Raw genomic sequence first — 23,293 nt, 5'->3', positions numbered from 1 at the left:
CTGAACTTGAGAAGATTTAAGAGACTGTGATATTATAAAAGACATTGTGGATGATCGCTTGTGCTTTTGCCTGAGTCAGTGAAGCCTCGCTGTAAGGAAGTAATCTGCTTTGTTGGAGCCTACCGATTGTGACGAAGTTGTTGTCAGGAAACACCCTGTCAGTTACTCGAGCTGTTGTCATTGCAACGTCCACGCATAGCTCAAATGAAGTTGGGAGTGATCTAAGTACGGACTCAAAGTCAGAGAATGTAATTGGAGATCTTAAAGATCATATTAGTAGAAGGAAAGATCAGCTTTCTGAGCTCACGGCTGAAATCGAAAGCCTTAAAAACACTCAGAAAATCACTTAGAAGTAGTGAAATCTTTTGTGAGACGCAGTCAGATTGAAGAGCTGAATAACAGACTACTATCAGTGCTAAGTAAAGAAGGCGTGTTCAAGAAACAGAAACCGACATTCGCAGAAAGCTCTAAGATCTGGAATAAATTTATTGACGCTGCAACGACATGGCTGAAAGTTACAAATAGCCTTTTAATATACACATCAGACGAACAATTAATTGATCAATTCGGAGAGATGCAATTGCAAGAACGGGATAGTACAAAGTCAAGAGTACAAAAGGCTTCTCTTCAGTTAAAGCGCGCTCTTTATATTAAATGTGACTCTTTAGCCCAGAGAAGTGCTGTAGCTTCATCACCTTCTTCGACAGTCATATTTGAACGGACAGAACTTGATAGTATCCTACAAATGCTACATGAACTTAAAGTTAAAGTGGAAAGACAGGAAAAATCCACAAATACCAGAAAAATCGACACTCAGAGCTCCAGAAATGATATACTGGAGGTGCTAGCGTGGAATCAAGTCGAATATCAGAAGAATCAAGCTAAATGTCAAAAAAATCAAGCCGAATGTCATAAAGCAATCAGCAAAATGGCTAAAACGCTAACCAAACAAAGGATAACTCCTGTGCCACGTGGTGAAGTACCACACAGGAAGGTCCCTTTATTTTCAGGTGACCCATTGGCTTATGCAGACTTTATTAGGGCTTTTGATAACGCTGTTGGGAATGTGTTAGAAAACCCTCAAGATAAATTAGATTATTTGATCCAGTTCACAAGAGGTCTTGCTCAGGATTTAGTTAAAGGCTGTGTGCAACTGCCATCAAGTCGAGGTTATGAAAAAGCCAGAAAGTAACTTGAAACTTACTTTGGTGATGAAGTATTCATAGCTGATGCATACATAGAAAAGGCATTGAAGTGGCCTCAATTGAAGCAAAATGCAGTCCTCAGAGAATATGCATCCTTTCTTGATAACTGTATGGACGCAATGACAAGTGCAGGGAGTTGTGACATATTCAACAACAATCCAAATATTTGCATAATAATCTCTTAAGCTCCCATATTCTTTACGAGATAAGTGGCAAACCTGGGCCTTTGAATTTAAAGAAAGCAAGAAGGGCAGGTATTGATCACCTACTGTAACCACCTTTCTACATCGTCAGGTAAGGATGATGATGGATCCTTTTTATGGAGATGTTTCACAAGGTAGCACAGAGAAAAAGGAAAAGACTGACAAAGTAGGTCTCCTCAGAAGTACAGACAGAGATCGGGAGATATTTTTACCACACGTATTTCTGATGCTGTTGAAAAGGGGACTCGAGAAACCTCAGTCAAAAAGACTGTTGATGATTCCTGTGCATTTAAAAAGCTTTGTGTATTCTGCAATGGCCAACACATCCTTGCTGAGTGTAGTAAAATCAAAGAACTGCCACATAAAGAAATAATTGACTTTTTAAAATCTAAAGGTTTATGTTTTCATTGTCTCAAACAGAGACACCTTGGTAAGAACTGTAAAGAAAGAATGAAATGTCAGACGTGTTCTTTTCAGCACCCAGATATCTTGCATATCAAAAAAGAGGTTGGAGTGACACCTATGGCTATAGCCAGCATGGAAACACCTGCTGAAAGGGAGACTGAGACTGGAACTTGTACCTTTACTGGGGCCGGTGAAGAGTGCGTGCTGTACGTGGTTCCCGTTAAGGTAAAATTCAAGAAAAGTGAAAGGTATGTGGAAACATGTGCCTTTATAGATCTCAGCAGTACAGTAACAATTGGCACTGAAAAGCTCCAGAGACAATTAAACCTTCAAGGGAGAAGAACACAAGTATTCCTCAAAACTATGAGTAATTATGATGATGATTCAAAAATGCTAACCCAATGTTCTGTCTTATCAGATTTGCAAGTCTGTGGTCTCAATAATGATGAATATATTGATTTGTCAAAAGTCTTCACGCAGGTCTCCATTCCAGTGAACAGAGAAAGTATTCCACTAAAAGAAGATATCGATAAGTGGGCATATCTTAAAGAGGTATGTCTATTGACTCTGAAGTTGATCTTTTAATAGGAATCAAGTACCCAGGAATCTTCAAGCAGTTGCAAACTATACCTAGCCAAGAAGGTGGACCTCATGCTATGAAGACTACACTTGGATGGGAGGTTGGTGGACCATACAAAGAGATAGATGACCTCACAAAACAAAGTGGTAAACTGCCCAAATATTCAATCTATCATGTGTCAATAACAGAAATTGAAGATATGCTGCTGCAACAGTATAACACAGATTTTCCAGAGCGCAGCTGTGAAGAGAAAGCGGAAATGTCACAGGAGGACATCAAGTTCATGCACATAGCCTCAGAATCTGCGAGACTGGTAGGTGGTCACTATTGTTTAAATTTGCCTTTGAAGGACGAAACACTTAAAATGCTGAACATTGTATTATTGGACTCAAAAGAAAACTGAGCAAAAATTCAGGTTTCCACGGAGACTATAATACCTTCATGAAAGACATTATTGAAAAGGGTTACGCTGTCAAAGTACCCAAAAAAAGCCTGAATTGCAATGAAGGCAGAATGTGGTACATCCCACATCATGGTGTGTATCATCCAAAGAAAAATAAGATTTGAGTGGTCTTTGACTGCACTGCCACCTACCAGGAGACTTCACTTAACGAACAATCATTAAAAGGCTCTGACCTAACTAACACGCTTATTGGCGTCCTTACAAGATTCAGAAAGGAGCCAGTAGCATTAATGGCAGACATTAAGTCGATGTTCTACCAAGTTAAAGTACCAGATAAAGACACTGATCTTTTACGCTTTTTATGGTGGCCTGAAGGTAATCTAAGTAAAGACCTAGAAGAATTCAAAATGACAGTACATGTTTTTGGTGCTACTTCTTCACCCAGTTGTGCTTCTTATGCTTTGCATAGAACAGCCGAGGGTGTCAGAGATACATTTCCTGAGAAAGCTGTTAACACCGTTCTCAATAACTTCTATGTGGATGACTGTTTAAAGTCGGTGGCAACAGAAGAACAAGCAATAAAGCTGGCAAAGGACCTCCAAGCTCTATGCCTCAAAGGGGGATTTTATTTGACTAAGTGGGTGAGTAGTAACAGAACAGTTTTATTTTCTATTCCTGAAGATGACAGAGCTCATGAACAAAAGGACTTAGATTTGAGCCACAGCCTCCTTCCCACAGAGCGTGCCCTGGGCGTCCAGTGGTGCACAGAAATGGACAGTTTCAAATTTCAGATTAAGTTACAAAATAAGCCCACCACAAAACGTGGTATTTTGTCTGTTGTTAGCTCAGTCTATGATCCACTTGGTTTTCTAGCGCCCACCTTACTGCCAGCAAAGCTTATTCTAAGAGACTTGTACAAAGAGAAATTTGGGTGGGATGAAGAAGCAGAAGTCAAACACATTCAGAAATGGAAAAAATGGATGGATGATTTGCGGTTACTTGCAGACTATAAAGTGAACAGATGCTTCAAACCTACTGGGATTGGAACCATAAAGATATCTCAAATGCACCATTTTGCAGATGCCAGTGAAGATGGATATGGCACTGTCACTTGTCTTAACCAATGAAGAGGGCAAAAAGCATTGTTCATTCCTGATGGGCAAGTCAAAAGTTTCACCATTGAAGCATGTCACGATTCCAAGATTGGAGCTGACAGCAGCCGTTGTGGCAGTTAAAATGGACAAAATGCTAAAAGGTGAGCTTCAAATGCCCTTACAAGAATCCACATTTTGGACTGACAGCACCACAGTGCTAAAATACATTTCAAACGAAACATTCGATTCAAGACCTTTGTTGCCAACAAAATGGCACTAAAATCAATAATCAATAACAGAGCCCTTACAAAGACATCAGATGACCCAAATGTTTTAGAACCACTCACACCCAATCACTTGCTGTTAATGACGACACAACCTGATATGCCACCTGAACTCATTTCAGATAATGAACACTACTCACAAAGACACTGGAAACAAGTTCTATACATGGCAGATCTGTTTTGGAAAAGATGGACTAGAGTATTTGCCAGTACTTCAAGAACATCAAAAATGGCTTGCACCAAGAAGAAATTTTGAACCAGGGGACATTGTTTTAATTGTAGATAAAGCTACACCCCTGGGTAATGGGTCGAGTCATCAAGACAATGCCAGATGCCAAAGGTGCAGTCAGAAGAGTTTGTGTGCAAACCAAAACCAGCACACTGGACAGACCCGTGAATAAACTGTGCCTGCTCCAAGAAACAGCCAATGTTTGAAATAAGAATTTTTTAAAATGTTTGTTTGCAGTGTTATTGCTAGTGATTTGAAAACAATAGTTAATGTAAAAGTAAAGTTAATTGGCTCATATTGAAGTAAAGTATAGTAATTGTCTCTGCTCCTGCATAGCCAATTAGGGACAGGAAATGTAAGAGCCAATCTTAGAAAGTTAAAGTTTTGAGTTAAACTCATATTAATGTTTGCTTAATTCGAATAGAATATAAATTTCTTCCATAGTCATAGACAATGGTATGGTCTTTTCCCCCTATAAGTTAGTAAGAGATAGAAATTTCTTGCTTTACCTGAGATAGTGTGATAATTAAGTCAGTTGTGTTTAGAACAGGTCCCAGTAAACAGGGACTTGAAAGACTCATTTTCAACTCAGAAATGGGATAGGCATACAGTTTTCTGACTGTCTAGAAATGGTTCAGAAACGTTATCATTCTGAAATGGTTCAGAAACGTTTGAAGTGATTTGCAACGATCTGAAATGTAACAAGATTTAAGCTTTGAACAGAACTTATCTTAACAAGAACTTTTCCTTTCTTTTTGCTATTTAATTTTTTTTTCTTTTTTGTGTGAACTGTTCTACTTTGAATTTTAACTAAAACTTTTAAAAACAAAGATATTTTGTCTGTGGAATCATTTCGGCACACCAGGCTTTTGTTGAATCCCATTTTTTGAGTTAGAGCTGCTGAACTTTGATAATTTTGGAAAAATGCAGCTGCAGCCATGTTTCCAAATTTACTTTATAAAAAAAATGACAGCCAAACTAAAATAACTTTCACAATGAATATGCATAAGAAAAATTAATTGAGTCACATTAAGGTTTAATCTTTAAAGTAGTTATGGATTGGCCATGGCAAGCTTTAATATCTGATGTGACAGTAGATGGCGCCATACTAGCACTCAACCCAACACAGACAGACACAGGAGGCACATTGATAAAACAAATGTTTTTATTTTCTTCACCTTGTGGGAAAATACCTTCCTCGTTTCCCACAGGCACAACACAGTCTCAAGCACTATACTTAATATTATTTACTTTCTCTTTGTTTTTTATTCGTTCTCCTCTACTCCTTTCCGGCAAGCTTTGTCTCCCTCCTCCCAACTCTCGGAGTGGTGACTGCTGGCTCCTTTTATAACTCCCCTGGAAGTGCTTCAGGTGCTTGTTGACCTATTCCCACCAGCACTTCCAGGTGTGGCGGAAAACCCACCCAGGAGGGCTCAACAGCTGTGGCAGCACCCCCTGGCAACACCCCCGGATCCCAACAGGGCTGTAACCAACTCCAACTCCCATGAAGCCCTGCGGGACTCCGAGGCACCACTGCAACCCATGGGGGCTGCCATCTAACGTCCTGGGGTAGGTACTGTGCTGCCCACGCTTGCTCCCCCGGTCCTCTCAGTGAAGAGGCATCCCGGCCATCTGTGACACCGATTACCTGAAACGGGGCTGTGTTCCATCACTCCTTTGTGAATTTTTGGTGAGGGGTTTCCTGACTTCATTCTCTGTGTTCCACTTGAACATGTTGTGATCTCAAATTTACAAATTTGTGCATTCCACACAAGCACACTCCTCTGAGGCAACATTGGTCAAAAGTAAGTTGCTGGAAATGGACTTATTTAAAAAGCAGAACCAACACTATGTTATTTCCACCCATTTTAATTTTATTTCAGTTAGTTTTCAAGGGTATAGTTTTAAATTCATTTTAATTTTTCATTCAATGTTTAGTTTCATTTTTATTTTGATTAACTACATGTTTTTGTAGTCATTTTAACTAGTTTTATTTAACAAAAATAGATTTACTCGGGACTTTAAGTACTAAAAGTTATCTTTCAGGTATACAACAAGAAGTCTGAGTCAGTAGAAACCAAAAACTTAGATGATGATGATTTAACTACTGTCAAGTGAATCAGCACGCAGGATAGAAAAGAAAACTGTGATTCTTTTTGTTGGATGGCAGACAAAATAAAAACAAGATTGATCTTGTACTAGCTTAATCGAACAGTAACAGAACTTAATAGAACACTTTTCTTTTTCTGTAAAAAATAACTGCCTTTTAACGAGGCACAACTGGTTTCTCAGGAGCAAAACAGCTGCTTTGTAGTGAGGCATAGCTGGTTTAACCAGAAATAGAAAACTACCATTTAACTGGCTGGATGGCCCTACATGTATAGGAAATAAGGGTTGAAGAAAGTTGGAGCAAGCTGTAGTGCCAGTTATGTAATGTGAAATTTCCAACAGCCTAATAATACCATTATACAACTATCTGTGCTTGTGAACAACCATATCAAAGTGGTTTGATTTTATTATAATGAGCTTCCAGTTGTGAAACACGTGCGGGAACAACTTGCAGGCTTGATTGATGACAATTTTACCCCGGGCCACCTGAGGGTGCTAAGCAGTAACAGTATCTCTTCTTCTTTCCCCTCTATAGGAAGGAAAAATGATGTGCTACCATTTATGATGTCACTTCCAGAAACAACCCAGCTATGTTTGACTCTTCCTCCCAGGAAACATCATATCCAGAGATACCGCCATTTTAGGGCAGACTTAATCACCACAATGGGACTAGTCTCAGTTTAAGCGCCAAACATGAATTTTCTTTTGTACCCTTTCAATACACAGGGTTTTGCCAACGAGTGCCCCAGACCATTTATGAGCCTCTTTGTGTTCTCTTTACACAGAGAAAGGTTTGGATTGTCTGCAAGACTTAGCCACTATTTAATACTGAAACGGAAGTACAGTGCATGAAATACCCACAAACAGTAAGGAATATTGGCAGATGCAAGAAAAGAAGAAAAGTGAGTGTTTTGGATTATGACAACAGAGGAGATGCTCATCAAATTTTGGAGGCAGCACAGATGGCAATTTTACAGTATGTTTTGTCTTTGTTGTACCATGTCCGAATGGAAAAACAAAAACAAAATGGCCCAAGACTGTGGCTTCTTCTATTTTGCTCCAGTCTTATTGGCTGACAAACTAAGACAACATCACATTGCTTTCATAAGGCAATATACAATTTGTATTTCTGTGAGGATCAGATATCTATAAGTATAATGCTCATCTTTGAATTGCATACTTTGTAAGAAAGATGTTAAAATTAAACATCTCCTAAGTTCACTATATCCTGGACTTTAAGTTCTGTTTGTTTTATTTTTTCATATGTATCTATAGTATATATTTGAGTTAGAATTTTTTTGTTTCTGTAGTATTTATGCATATTTAGTTCCTCTAACTTGCCAGTCTTAATCTAACTTGTTTTAGGTGTAATATATTTTACCTTAATGAAAACACATACAAGGGCCGTGCATTTTTTACATGGAAAAATAAATTGGAAAAGAGCTCTAATTCTTTGCCTTCAGTATGCCTAAATATCCATTTAAATATTCAATATTGACATTTTTAACACTAACATGGCAGATTAAAAGAATACTCAAAAATGTCACTTAATCTAATTCAGAGTTGTGTTGGGCTGGAAACCATCTAAGGCAGCACTGGTTGCAAGACAGGAAAAAGCCAGTGCTCCACTTTGACACGGTGCTAACTCACTCACATACCTGTACCAAAACACACGGTTACACAGGGGCTACTTTAGATTTGCCAGTTATTACATCCCTGCACATCTTTAAGGATGTGTAAGAAAACCCTTTGCAGATTTAAACCCAGGACCACTATTCCATCATGCAGAATCATTATTTAATTTAGATTAAAAAAAATGTGATTTATTCTTTTAAAAATATAGGAGTAATTATGGAGGTGTTAAAACATACACTATCTTTGAAGAATATATTTTTACTTCCTCTTCTAATTTTCTTTACTCTGTCAAGGTAGGCTGTGCTTCCCATATTAATTAATCACATGGACTGCGAATTTACCATTTTGTCAGTTCTCAAGTTTACTTTCTGTACCCTTCAAAGATACCTGCACTTGTAAACCCATGCAAACACATAAACTTTAATTCTGTATAAATAGTATGTCAAACTTAAATACAAAAATGCTAAATTTCTCTAATAACTAACACAACCAAAGTAGAAGGTAAGTGTAGATGACTCAGCATTTCACACACAACACACAAATAATCTCTGGCTATTTGTGCTACTCTACTGCTTACACATCTTGCCTTACTGAAAAATGTATATAATAATTCTAATTGAACTTTATTTTATGTATTGCAGCCTCCCAAGTCATTCACAAAACTGTCAGAAAATACTATCTTACCTTATCCGGTGCTGTAGGTGAGAAGAACAGCAGTAAGTGTTCGCATTGCCAATTGTTAAAGTCAAATTCAAAAACCCAGTTCAGAATGGGAAAATTGCTTTTATTACTGATATGTGAGGAGTCACCACAGTATTAAAAAGGAGATGACTGAATTAACACAGTTATTTACATTTTTTAAACATACAGATAATTACAGGAGAACGTGATTAGTGAGCATGTCCTTGCCAGTTACTGATAAACAGACTCTAGGAGTCAAAATTCTGTTACACCAGATTATACTGGTTTTCTTATCAGTGCATAACCTTCTGCAAAAGTAACACAGATCAAGAGGCTTTAATTAAAACACCTTCTAAGACTGCTAAGGGCAAAAGCTAACAGTTAACAAGAATATAAGTCATTCAATATAATCAATATATAATCAAATAGTGAAAATCATATTTAACACAAAAAATCAACTCTGACACAGATTATTAAGAAGAAAGGCTTTCTATTATATCTGAAAGAATATTTTAAACATTTACAAAAAAAAAACAACTTGCAAGAATTCTCTTTGAGGTTGTAGCAAATAACTGGAGATGACTTTAGGGTTATCAATAATCTTTAGATTGTGCTCTGTCCAAGATATTTGCTGATGGTAAATCTCAGTTCCCCCACAATGGGACATTATTTATGTATCAGCAGAGCAAGGTACGATGTTAAGTCCGTGTGTTTCGATCATTTAGGAACCTCTGTTCAGTGGAAATGCTAGCCCTTACATCCCTCTTTTGTTTGGGAGTTGCCTTTGTTCATTGGACATTGCAGCCCTCTTGCGGATGCCAGGAGATATTACGCGCAGTCATGGATGAATGCCGGACGTTTGGTTGTTTTATATATATAGACATTTGTGTCTTCTTGTGTTTTACTGATTTTCTGTTTGGTTTCCTGATGTGTGTGGCAATTTGTGCTGGTAATCCAGTAATGTGTTGACACTTGGGCAAAAAAACTTCAATGAAATAATTTGGTAGCAGACAGATACATATATTTTAAATAGCTTAAAAAATTTGCATATTGTCAAAAAAGTAGCACACAAAAAAGTTTAAATAGTATCAAATATTTAACATATCCTGTAAATATATATGCTTTGTCTTTTTTCCTTTAACATAACCTGTCTAGCTTTTACTATTTCTTGTTTGTTTATCATTACCTATAATTTATTATTCAGTTTATTTTTACGAACTATTGACTCTTTCTATTTTAATTTTCTGGTCATAAACAATAAAATCATTTCAGGTCTCAAAGGAAAACTAAACCTAATTATTATGTTGAAAATTGTTTTAAAATAATTAAATATAGCTGTACAGATTTAAAATATATTTCTGCAGTATATAATTCCTTAAATCATCTACTTTTAACCATTGTACTGACTTATGTATGTTAATATCCGAAATAATTTAAACTACATGCCTCCGGTCAAACATTTTTTTTTTACTTTTATCATTTGCTTAGTGCTGGCATGCAGAGTGACAGATGTGGTATTTAGAAATTTAAATTACAAAACAACATGAACTCTATGGTAATGTTTTTAATTTGAGTTATGCTAATAGTTTAATAAAGTAGTTTGCTTCTTTATTTTAATATGAAAAGATTTTGTGCATAACTTAAAATGACCATCAGATTGAGAAGAAATTAATCTAGAATATAGAACTATGTACTGTATTTCTTTCTTTATTGAAAGTTCTTTATTTGTATCTGCCTAAAGTAGTACTTTTGTAATAAGCTGAAAAAAAACTTCTCCCTAAGAAATTTTATATTATTAATTATTTGGATGTCATTTAAAAAGAAGCAAAAAAATGGTAATTTAGTGGAATAAATATTCGTGTTTTACAAACTTGAAAGGGTTTAAAGAAGCAAACTTTTTAAAATGTATTTCATGCATATCAATCTTACAAGACATAATAAGGTCTCATTTATATACAGTAATGATCATTATTAGTTTTACTTTGGCTCTGTCATCCAAATAAATGTATGCATGGTATTCTACAAAACATACCATTGTATTGACTGACAACGCAGCATAATTTTACCTGACAGGTCCCCTTATGTTCTATGAAAAGAATGACAGATGCATTGTAAATGGGAGTGAAACTTAACATCATCTACTGATTATATATATGTGGCTTGTTTAAAATAAAAAGAATAAAAAAGTAGTTGAATGAACAGCTAATTAAGAAAAAAGTAAAAACCTTTAAAAAGTGAAATTACATATTAAATACGTTTTCATAATAGGTAGAATCTAGACCAACGTAGATTTATCTGAATTATGTTGTTGCCTCTGGCTGATGAGTAAAAGAGGTAAGGTATCTTCTACAGAGCTACTCGAACTCTACTGCTTTCACACAAAAATGAATTACTAGCCTGAAAGGCATCAGAAAATTAATGACTGATAATTGTCTAAAATCTCTCACCACTTTTATAAAAGGCACTAGCTCTGCAAGCAGAATTTGTCTTATTGACTGCATAAGATAAGAGCAAATATTATTAAAGTCATGACACTCTTATTATGAACAAAGAGGAAAGGCTAATAAGATTCTGACCCAGCAATTACATAGGAAGCAAGTGTGGAATGCAAATACAGAAATAAATAATACAGATAAAATTAAAGTTACTGAACATAAAGAAATAAGTAATACATTTAAGGAGTATGATAAGATGTTATACACATCTAATGCTTTTAAAGTTTGGATCTTACTTTTAATGATAAAGTAGAAATACCACAGCTTGACTTCCCATGCAAAGAATAGATTGGTTGTCCTCTGGGTCTTTCTGAAATTCAAGAGACTATGACATCTTTGTAAAATAGGAAATCCTGGACACAGACAGATATGTTATACAAAAACCTGTCTAATAAATGTATTCTGTTAATGTTAAGCCATGATCAAGGAAGCCTTCTATGTAAAAGATGACATCAGATAGCAATCACCTTTTTCCAAAAAAAAAAAAATTCCATTAACATGCAAGTCATATGGACAATGTTCATTGCTTTGAGTAGTGAGAAAAGCGCTATATAAATGTAAAGAATTATTATTATTATTATTGCTTGAACACTGATTCAGTAAAGACAATACAAAAAGAATGGAAAATGTTTATCCTTCTACAATTTCAAATGGGATTTGTTAAACAACATTTATTTCTGTAGCAAATAAATAAAGCAGATAAATAATGCAGACACTGCGGTGGGTTGGCACCCTGCCCTGGATTGGTTCCTGCCTTGTGCCCTGTGTTGGCTGGGATTGGCTCCAGCAGACCCCCGTGACCCTGTGTTCGGATTCAGCGGGTTGGAAAATGGATGGATGGATAATGCAGACATATATATATATATATATATATATATATATATATATATATATATATACAGTATATATAAAGGAAGTTATACATTTTATTTGTAACTATAAGATATTTATTAAAGGAAGTTTCCATATCATCAAACCTTCATAAAACATTTCCTTTAATATATACTGCTGCATCTATTTAGCTTGTCGAGATCTTGCTATCCCTAAATTGAAATAGGAACATTTATTTGCCGTAATACACAAATGTGAGTTTGGAGCTAAACTGCATTTGTGGATTATACTAGGATTCTCTAATCCAGAAGCTTCTTTTCATGTGAACAGTATACACTCTGTATCTTATGCTGTATATTTTCATGTGAATAAGATAAATTCTTACTATTATGCAACATAATGTGGAGCTTTTAACTGTCATGTAATGGGAATGATATAAAAAGTAAGATGTGCCTTTAAGAGTGCCAGCACAAACTGTTCATATTTGGAACAGTTTGCTTTTGAGCGGGCAGGGGAGAAAATGCTGGTAGTGGGAACTGTTAATGTTATATTTTTGGATATTTTTTGCATTAAAGGTTATGTTTGTGTTTAAACTGGAGTGGACTTTGTTTTGAAATCCTTTATAGTCCTGGCTACCCTTTGTTGCCAGTGCTATTTGCTATTACTGGAGAACCTCTCACTTTCTTTATTTTACTCAGTATATTAAATATTGAATTTCTGGGTTTAAAATTAATTTAAATAATAGAATATTATTCTGTTGTACTTCAACTTAGATTTGATCAGTTTCTTTCTCACACCAATTCAGTTAACTGAATCATAATTAGAAATAACAGTTAAAGATATATTTGAATTAAATTTATGCAAACTGATGTAAATTGTTAAGCTGTATGTAAACAGATGGTCATTTCCTCACCATAACTATGAAAATTAATTCTGTCAAAATGAATATCTTACCAAAGTTTTTATATCTTGAGAGTATTTTCTATATAATATATAGATATATAATACAGTATATACTGCTCAAAAAAATAAAAGGAACACTTTTTAATCAGAGTATAGCATCAAGTCAATGAAACTTCTGGGCAGTTGATCTGGTCAGTTAAGTAGCAGAGGGGGTTGTTAATCAGTTTCAGCTGCTTCGGTGTTAATGAAATTAACAACAGGTGCACTAGAGGGGCAACAATCAGATGACCCCCAAAACAGGAATGGTTTAACAGGTGGAGGCCACTGACATTTTTCCCTCCTCAACTTTTCTGACTGTTTTTTCACTAGTTTTGCATTTGGCTAGGGTCAGTGTCAGATGCGATACCTGGACCCTACAGAGGTTACACAGGTAGTTCAGCTGCTCCAGGATGGCAGGTACATCAATTCTTGCCATTGCCAGAAGGTTTGCTGAGTCTCACAGCACAGTGTCAAGGGCATGAAGGAGATTCCAGGAGATAGGCAGTTACTCTAGGAGAGCTGGACAGGGCTGTAGAAGGTCCTTAACCCATCAGCAGAAGTGGTATCTGGTTTTTTGGGCAAGGAGGAACAAGATAAGAACTGCTAGAGCCCTACAAAATGACCTCCAGCTAGCCACTGGTGTGAATGTCTCTGATCAAACAATCAGAAACCAACTTCATGAGGGTGGCCTGAGGGCCCAACCTCCTCTAGTGGGCCCTGTGCTCAATGCCCGGCACTGTGGAGCTCGATTAGCATTTTCCATAGAATACAACAACAACAACATTTATTTATATAGCACATTTTCATACAAATAATGTAGCTTTACATGATGAAGAAAGAGAAAAAAAGGCAAAATAAGAATTAAAATAAGAAAACACTAATTAACATAGAATAAAAGTAAGGTCCGATGGCCAGGGAGGACAGAAAAAACAAAAAAACTCCAGACAGCTGGAGAAAAAATAAAATCTGCAGGGGTTCCAGGCCCTGAGACCGCCCAGCCCCCTCTAGGCATTCTACCTAACATAAATGACACCAGTCAGTCCTCATTGTATTCAGGGTTCTCATGGAAGGACTTGATGATGACGATCACGTAGATTTCTGGTCTTTAATCCATCAATGTAGGGACATCACGGTGCTTTGATTAGGTGGTGGTGGTGCAGATCACCACCACAGAAAACCGGAAAAAGAACAGAAGAGAGAGTAGAGGTTGGTATGGATTTTGGAGCCACCATGAATAATAATGATAATTAATTGAAAATATAGATTATCAAGATTAAACTAAAATGAAGTTAAGAGAAAGCCATGTTAAAGTAACGTGTTTTCAGCAGTGTTTTATAGTGCTCCACTGAATTAGCCTGCAAATTCCTATTGGCAAGCTATTCCAGATTTTAGGTGCGTAACAGCAGAAGGCCGCCTCACCACTTCTAAGTTTAGCTCTTGGAATTCTAAGCAGACACTCATTTGAAGATTTTTAACTGTCTTTTCAGGTGTGACTATGTCAGCAGCAGCTCTCACCTTAGTATTAAAATTTTCCACCTTACAATTTACATTATCCTCGCTTTTGTAGTTAGCACTACAAACGGACTGGTTGCTTAGAATGTTTGTAAATTTTGAAGCTGCTGATGAATCAAAGAAGCGTTTTTTAACAATATGCTTCTCGTGAATATTTTCTATCTTTATTTCTATATTAAATAGTAAAAGTAAATGGTCTGATAGACCAATATCAATGATCTGCTTCACATCAACTTTTAGTCCTTTAGTAATTACTAAGTCTAACGTATGACCTGCTTTGTGTGTAAACTGACTGATGTGCTGTCTCAAATCAAAAGACTCCAGGAGGTTCATAAATTCTTTTACTTTTGGGATACACTGATTATTGATATGAATGTTAAAGTCACCAACTATTAGGAACGTGTCATAGTTCGTAATTATAATTGATACCAATTCTATGAATTCCTCAAAGGAAAGACGCATTGTATTTAGGAGGTCTATACACAGATAATACTAAAAACTGAGAAACTTCATGAATAACAACAGCAAGATACTCAAAGGACTTGAATTTACCAAAACTGACATCTTTACACTTTAACCGGCTTGAGTAAATGTTTGCTAAACAGCCGACTTTCTTACCTTGGCAATCCACATGAGCAAAGCTGTAATTCGGAGGCGCAGATTCGATTAAAACAGCCGTGCCATCAGAGTTAAGCCATGTTTCACTTAATACAATAAAATCAATTTCCTTATAACTAATAAGATCGTTGATGGAAAACGTCTTGTTGGTTAATGCTCTAACATTTAATAAAGCCATATTTAATGTTTTGGAAGAGCAGAGCTGAATTGTATGTGCATTATGGATATTTGAGATAGAAATTAAGTTATTTTTATTAGCGCCGCTCTGTGCGTATTTTTTATTTAATCTATAGTCTGTTTTTATAGTTTTAATACATTGTTCATCTAGTGGTGTAATTGTAATTAAATTATCTGTATTTATGTCGCACTTCCTAGATTTTTTACATGCATGGTTATAAGAGTAGTAATGCAGTGAACTTTTGAGGAAGATTTTGTTAAAGAATTATCATGTCCTAGCAAAGCATTACGGAAAGGGTTAGGAGTAGAAACAGAGAGTCAAGAGAGACAAATTACCTTAGCGTTGTTTTCAGAGATGACCCAGGCGCCGAATCTATTTGGATGCAGACTATCCCGCTTGAAGAAATGCGGCCTCTCCCAGAAGAGGTCCCAGTTTTCTACGAACCTAATGTTTTGACTCTCGCAGAAGCCTTTCAGCCAGATGTTTAATCCCAGCAGACGACTGTAATACTCGTTCGATCTTCTAACGAGGTAGGGGACCCAAGATGATGATTCTTGCAGCCGGGGCCCTCTCCTTTGTGGCTTTGATTAATGCTGTGAAGTCCGCCTTGAGAATCTCCAACTGTCTGTATCTCACGTCGTTTACCCCGGCGTGTATTACAATGGATCCCACTGCCCTGTTCAAACCGGATCTGGGTGGAAATGCTTGCCTGTGCCAATGGAGGTGTTCTAGCCTTAAACCCCCACCTGCATAGCTGAAACAAGCAGAGGTCTTCATCGTTGACGTTGTCGCTCCAACAACGAGACGCGGGGGGTAAAGCAAACACGGCCTTTGAGGTGAGCGGCACACCATGGAGTCAATGTTACTGAACCTCAATGTACTGTGTCGATCTCAGATGTCGGGGATGATTTTTCCAGCAGACGAGCCTTCAAATTCCTCAGGTACCTCCGTCTGGACAGGAGTTTCTGGATCTGGATGTTGAGAGCCTGGAGTTCTTTGACGACGTGGTTCATCTCACTGTCGGCCATTGTCTGCTTCCGCTTCGTGCCCTAGGAAAGAAAGAGATAGAAAAATTAGCAGAATAGAGAAATTACAAAATGCACTGTGTTACAAGAATTGGCAGGTCCACCACTGGTGCCCTATGCTTTTCACAGGTGAGAGCAGGTTAACCCTGAGCACATGTGACAGACTTGAAAGGGTCAAGAGAAGCCATGGAGAATGTTATGCTGCCTGTAACATCTTTCAGCATGACCGGTTTGGTGGTGGGTCAGCAGTGGTCTGGGGAGGCATATCCATGGAAGGATGCACAGACCTCTACAGGCTAGACAATGGCACTTTGACTGCCATTAGGTATTGGGATGAAATCCTTGGACCCATTTTCAGACCCTAGGCTGGTGCATAGGTCCTGGGTTCCTTCTGGAACACGACAATGCCTGGCCTCATGTGGCAAGAGTGTGCAGGCAGTTCCTGGAGAATGAAGGAATGGATACCATTGACTTGCCCCAATGCTCGCCTGACCTTAATCCAATAGAACACCTCTGGAACATTATGTTTCATTCCATCTGACGCCACCAGGTTGCACCTCAGACTGTCCAGGACCGGGTCCAGATCTGGGAAGAGATTGCCCAGGACACCATCCATCGTCTCATTAAGAGCATGTCCCGACGTTGTCAGGCATGCATACAAGCACGTGGGGGCCATACAAACTACTGAGTATGATTTGGAGTTGCTACAATGAAATTTCGGCAAAATGGACTAGCCTGCCGCATCATTTTTTCACTTTGATTTTCGGGGTGTCTTAGCCCTCTGTAGGTTGATCATTTTCATTTCCATCAAACGATGTGGCATCCTTTCGTTCCTGACACATTACCCAGTCCATATCAGTATAGATATCCAGCATGATTTTTTTCCCATTGAGATCTGATGTGTTTTCAAAGTGATCCTTTAATTTTTTTGAGCAGTTTATATATTTATATTCCTATATATAGATATATATATTTATATTTCTCTCTCTCCTATATGCTTTAGGCACTGTAAGGTTTGTAAACTTTTTTGGGATTCCCCTCAACGGGACAACACGAGGAAGAGCGTCCCGTAGCAACTGCAGGCTCCCAACGATGAAGCAGTTCGGCGCAAAAGCAAATCTGAAAAGACCGCGGTCATGTTATACAGTAAGTGCCTGCCGTCGATGGGTGATGCAAGGAACATTATAAATGCAAGGGCACAATATTACTTGGCTGTTAACCTGCCACCGACCCTTCCTGGTTGCTGTGTCTGTGTATAGGAGAGTGGCAGATCCCACTACAATAAATACTCGTGCTGTTCCTTTTTCAAGCTGAATAAAAGCTGGTTTTTCTAAAGTACTGAGACTCAGCCTCATGTTTTGAGGTGCAAGACAGGGATTCACGTGTAACAGCACACACACATGGTCACAATGCTATAGTAAACAGTATACGCCCGTACGGATGTTGACACTATGAGTGAGGCACGCTGACTGAGACCAAGCATGGGAGGCAATTACCCACAATCCCACAGCGAGAGAGAGAGAAGAACCATCTGCTCAGTTGTGATCACGTGATGCTTGGCAGACAAATCATATACGTACTACTTGTATTGCAAGTAGTATGTATCATTTATCAAGTTATCAAGTTAAAATTTATTTAAATTTTTAGCTCATCTCGCAGACTAAGTTACTCGCAATCCAAGGTTTTACTGTATATATATATAAATATTTATATTCCTTGTGAGAGCTAGCCCAGAACACCATCAGAAAAACACCGGTATTATTATAAAAAACACGGGTTTATTAAACACAATGTCCCTCACACAGTCTCACACAGCACACAGTGCTCCCGCACCAATTACCCCAAATCATGGGCCTTTTAATGTCTGTGAGCCGCCTCTCTTCCTCGTGCTGAAGCTTCGTCCTCCTCCTGCACCCGACTCTCACTCCCCGACTGTAGGAAGGCGGCCCCTTTTATAGTCACCCGGATGTGCTCCAGGTGCTCGTTGATTTAATTCCGGCACCCAGAACCACCCGGTGTGGCGGAAGTGCAGATCTCCCGGGCTCCACAAAGCTCGGGGCAGTCCCCTGGTGGTGGCCACGGGCCCCAATGGGTTTGAGCCTCCTCGCTCCATCCCCGTGGTCCCCTCACTATCCAGGGCGGTTGCCCCCTCGTGGCCCGGGGGATGTATAGACCGCCTCCCGGTCCTTCCAGGCGTCCCGACTGTGTCTGGCCCCCATCCTCCTGCCACATCCTCTCTCTCTCTCTCTCTCTCTCTCTATATATATATATATATATATAAATTTTATGTTGAAAAATAATGGTAGCCCCAAAACAGCTGCTCACATATCTCAAAACAGACCTTTAATGCTGACATATCTATTTGAAACAAGCAATCCAACAATAGTCTCGGTTAAAGCAGGAACATGGGAGAATCTGTTGTCTGTAGCCAAGATGTCACTCCAAGTGGCTTGATTCAGAGAAAGGGTCCAAAAGTTGGATGACTCAATGAGTTCCAAACAAGGTAGTACACAATTATTAAACCACTGTGACAGACAGACAGTCTAGCATCAAGCAATCTACAGTAGTTCTATTTTGTAATCATCTTATGCAAATATAATTTTCAAAATTGGCACAATAAATATTATTCTGTATAAACCATTTCTTCTTTCTCTTTTTCATTATCACTAGAATATCCCAGGACATTCTTACCTGTATGAAAGATTTTATGCATGACCTTCATTCCTAATCTGCTTTTCTAGTTTTTCTTTTGATGTTTATTTTTAAAAGCTCCTTAGGTCACAGCTCATATAGTGACTCATATCCATCTTGTGACTTGTCCGGGCGAGGGAAAACACCATCTAAATTTCTTAATCATCATAGGAGGTTTTCTGAACCGCTCTTTGTCTTGTCCCTCACCTAGGACCAGTTTGTCTTGGGTGACCCTACCAGGGGCATAAAGCCCCCGACAACAGAGCTCCTAGGATCATTGGGACACGCAAACCCCTCCACCACGATAAGGTGGTGGCTTGAGGAGGAGCATAGTTACTTTTACATATGTGTTTTCTATGTTAGTTGGCTGTATGTGTAAAATATGGACATACATCCAGAAATATATCTATTTAAAGGGTATCTGAAAGTCATTAGATTAGGACAGGGTCTGTTGTTAAGGATAATGTCTCCATTACTTTGAGGCAAACAGTGAGAATTAAAGATTTGTTTAGTACATTCTTGGTAAGGATTAGGCTCCTTTCAGCAATGAGAAGGTGGGGATGGAGAGGTGCAGAGACACACCAGAATTTATAAGTCTGAAGCCAATGGAGAGCTCAATATACAGGAGTAGTTTCAAGTGTAGCTCAGAAGACATTAGTTGGGCAGCAGATGTTTGATTTAATACTTGTAATTAAACACAGAAAAACACAATAAAATGTTGGGGCCTATTGGGAAATGACATTTAATATTGACTCTTCCTATGATATTGCTATGGTAGTATTTTTTTGTGCACTACAGTGAAAAGGTATGGTTCTGGATCCAAGAACTCCTTTGTCACAATCACCAAAGAGTCGGAATTCTTGTGGACTGCCTGCCATTGCAGGAACATCTGATCAGTGATCAAAGTAAATACTGTTCAATAAGTGACACCACAATTTTGATAATACTCGTATTATTGTAAAGGTTTCACTTTCCACAGAAGCATATCTCTTCTTCCTGGGCAACAGTTTTTGGCTCAGAAACATAATGGGGTGTGTTTTGCCTTTAGGAGTTTGCACAATTACTGTTTCCAGTCCTGTCTGAAATGCTTCAGTCTGGGGAATGATCAAGAGAAGAACATTATATACAACAAGAAGTGGAACACAATAAAGAACATATCACATATCTTGAAACATGTTTTCAGAAGAAAGATTCCGTGACTTATTAGTTGGGTCTTGGTTAGCACTTCACTGTATGCAAATGAACACAAGGAAGTACTAAGTTCTAATCTGTTCTACCAGTTTCTACAATTTCTACTATTAACTTTAACCTTCAACTCTTGTGACAAGTTCGATGAGTGACCAACTGGGTCTAAGAACAGATAAACGAGGAAGGTTGAAAAAGTAAATACAAGATAAAGGCATGACAAATAAATATTCACTGAATGGCCAACAGAAGGAAGGGGTCTTAATGTAAATAATGATAACAGTGACAAGTCAAGTTTGAAAGAGTCAGCTGCCCAACCTGAGATTCTGAATACTCATGTAATGACAAGGACTGGAACCTATCAGAATGCTCTGCCTGAGTGGCCAGTAAGTATGTTGAGAAATAGACAATTATGGGTTAGACATCTTGGTTATGGCAATGTCTTAAGTAGAGATGGAAAAAAGTCTTATTGTTAGGACATTATTGAACACTACATAAGGGGAAATGAGATCTTGATTAACAAAAAAAGATCACAGTTATTATGGAAGCTGATCATTGAGTAGATAGACTTGGGTCAATGCATGCTAAAACAACAATGTTATAGGTCAATGCACTAATAGAGGACTCTGAAAAGGTTCAGGATTAGTTCTGTAACAGGCTTTGGGACACATTAGAAAGAAGAAGTAATTGGCAAAAGAAGGGGTAGTCTAAAAGTCAATGAAAATAATAAAGAACATGGAAGCTAACAGATGACTATAAGGCAGTGAAAGCCAATAGAGAGCAGGTGATAACAGAAAACGTGAACTAAATTTTCTCAAGGACATACAGAGACTTTGATCATTTTGTCCAACAGAGCCGTAGGGAAGTTGAAAGAATTCTAAAGCTGCCAAAACATTGATCCCATGACGCTGTATAAGATTATTAAAGATCTCACTGGTGTAAGGATGAATAGCAGGATCATCATGATCAAGACTGGATGAGTGCTTAGATGGTTGGAACACTTTAAAGAAACCCTGAATCAGCCAAAGCTAACAGAGAATCACAGATCTGAGGATATGATGCCCCCATTACTTGTTGAGGTAGGCAAAATTTTGAACAGGAAGATGGTCAAGGCAATTAAACCTATGTGCAATAAAAATAGCCCCATGACAAGGTCACATTATACAAACTGATAAATAACAACACATAAGAAATGGTGGAATACCTCACTAGACTGTTCAATGCATGTTTGAAAGAGGGTAAGTACTAGAGGACTATGTTTAAGGTGCGACAGTCAACCCCAACAGGACAACTTGACAGATGGTAAAAATTGATGAGGCATCACACAGCTATTCATCTCTTGGAAAGGTATTCTGCATAGCGCGCTAAAAGACAGTGCTACACATGCTAAACAACAGTGAAACATGGAAAATATCAATATGGTTAAATCTCTCTTTAGATCTCTTTAGGAATATTGACTCTTCCAAACATTTCTATCGATTCTTTATAGTGAGCAAGAGAGAATACACATCCTGCCTAAATGAAATCTTCGTGCTAAGTAACATCATCAACCAGACATTGGAATATTGGAAGTTTCTTGCAATTTAACAATTTATGCAAGGTCTTCGACAACTACTACAAAATGTACCTCTGGAAGATGTATGCAAGCTATGGAATACCACAATTCTTCATCAGCATCTCCAGGAGCCTCAATGAGAACTCAAAGTGTTTTATCAAGATTGTGAAAAGCTACACAGAATAATAGTGTCCTCAGAGCCTGCACTCAGTCAAGAATGCTATATGAAAAAAAATTGACTTGAGTTGATGTGACACAGGAGCATGGTACTGTTCCTTTTAGCAGTGAACTTTCTGATGAGAAAAGTGAGAGAAAAACAGCACCCAAAACTAACAGACTTGGACTTCACAGATTGTGTAGTCTTGTTGGTGGAGTTTATGGATCTTGACACTAGGCTAGAGATGGTGGCAAGTAAAACTGGATTCAAGATAAGTAAAGAAAAGACCAAGACTAGATGGATTTTACATGGGGTGGCATCAAACCTAGTAATAATTGAAGGAACCGAGAAATTGCAGACTAATTTACTTACCTGAGAAGTGCAATGGGTCTGGATAATGTCGCAAAATATGACATAGTTACATGTCTATGCAAAGCTGCAAGTGCCGAGAACACAGCACAAATCTAGAAGTCACAAGTAATAGGCGTTAACACCAAACTCGGACTGTACAACTTAATTGTGGTGACAATGGCGCTTTATGCTTTGGAAACTTGGAAGATATCAACATGGTTTAATCATTGTTTAGATCACTTCAGGAGTCTTGACTCTTGCAAACATTTCTATTGATTGTTTTGCAATGTTTTTAGTATTAGCTGTAAAAACTGAAAAAAGCTTAAGGATATTAAATTATGCAATCAACCAAAACTATTTTGATGTATCTTGACACAAACTTTCATGCATTTTGAGATATTTCAAAGAAATAATAAAATATCTATGTGCAGGAGAGATATCTTCCTGTTTTCAATAGGAATTCTCGTCATCAGAAGATATCCTCAAGTGAATCTGAGATATCTGAAAATGCACATTACTCGTTTTAAGATACCTGGAAATATATTTAAGACTTCTTTAAATACATTTCAGATATTTCAAAATGGTATTTTATTTTAAGATATCTGTAAATATAATCAAGATACTTTAAAATACATTTTATAAATCTTTACATTTATTCATTTTTGAGATATGTAAATCCTTTTCCTGATATCATAAAATTGATCTCTGCTGTATTCAAGATGTCTTGAATTTTTTTCTATATATCTTATATACAATTAAAATGATCTCAAAACTATTTTCAGATATCTTAAGTGCATTTCAAAATACCTCATAATTCTGTGGATTTCCAGACATTTTAAATGCTTTTTGAGATATGTAAAAGTAGACAGTATGCCCGATTGAAAGAATAGGAAATTTTACAGGGAGAGATTTTGAGATACTGGAA

General features: G+C 37.6%; 1 protein-coding gene across 1 annotated transcript; it reads left to right on the top strand.

Annotated features, from left to right (window-relative positions):
• The first annotated feature begins 1,647 nt into the window (after positions 1–1,647).
• LOC127528883 (uncharacterized) lies at positions 1,648–2,751 on the top strand. Its single transcript, XM_051930402.1, has 2 exons — positions 1,648–2,365; positions 2,582–2,751. Exons 1-2 carry the CDS (start codon positions 1,859–1,861, stop codon positions 2,684–2,686), a joined length of 612 nt encoding a protein of 203 aa, XP_051786362.1. The 5' UTR covers positions 1,648–1,858; the 3' UTR covers positions 2,687–2,751.
• The last annotated feature ends 20,542 nt before the right edge of the window (positions 2,752–23,293 follow it).

Source organism: Erpetoichthys calabaricus, chromosome 1, assembly GCF_900747795.2.
Source record: "Erpetoichthys calabaricus chromosome 1, fErpCal1.3, whole genome shotgun sequence".
In the NCBI taxonomy this organism is placed as follows: domain Eukaryota; kingdom Metazoa; phylum Chordata; class Cladistia; order Polypteriformes; family Polypteridae; genus Erpetoichthys; species Erpetoichthys calabaricus.
Note: the sequence above shows the minus strand (reverse complement) of the source record. Positions and strands in the feature narration are given on the sequence as shown.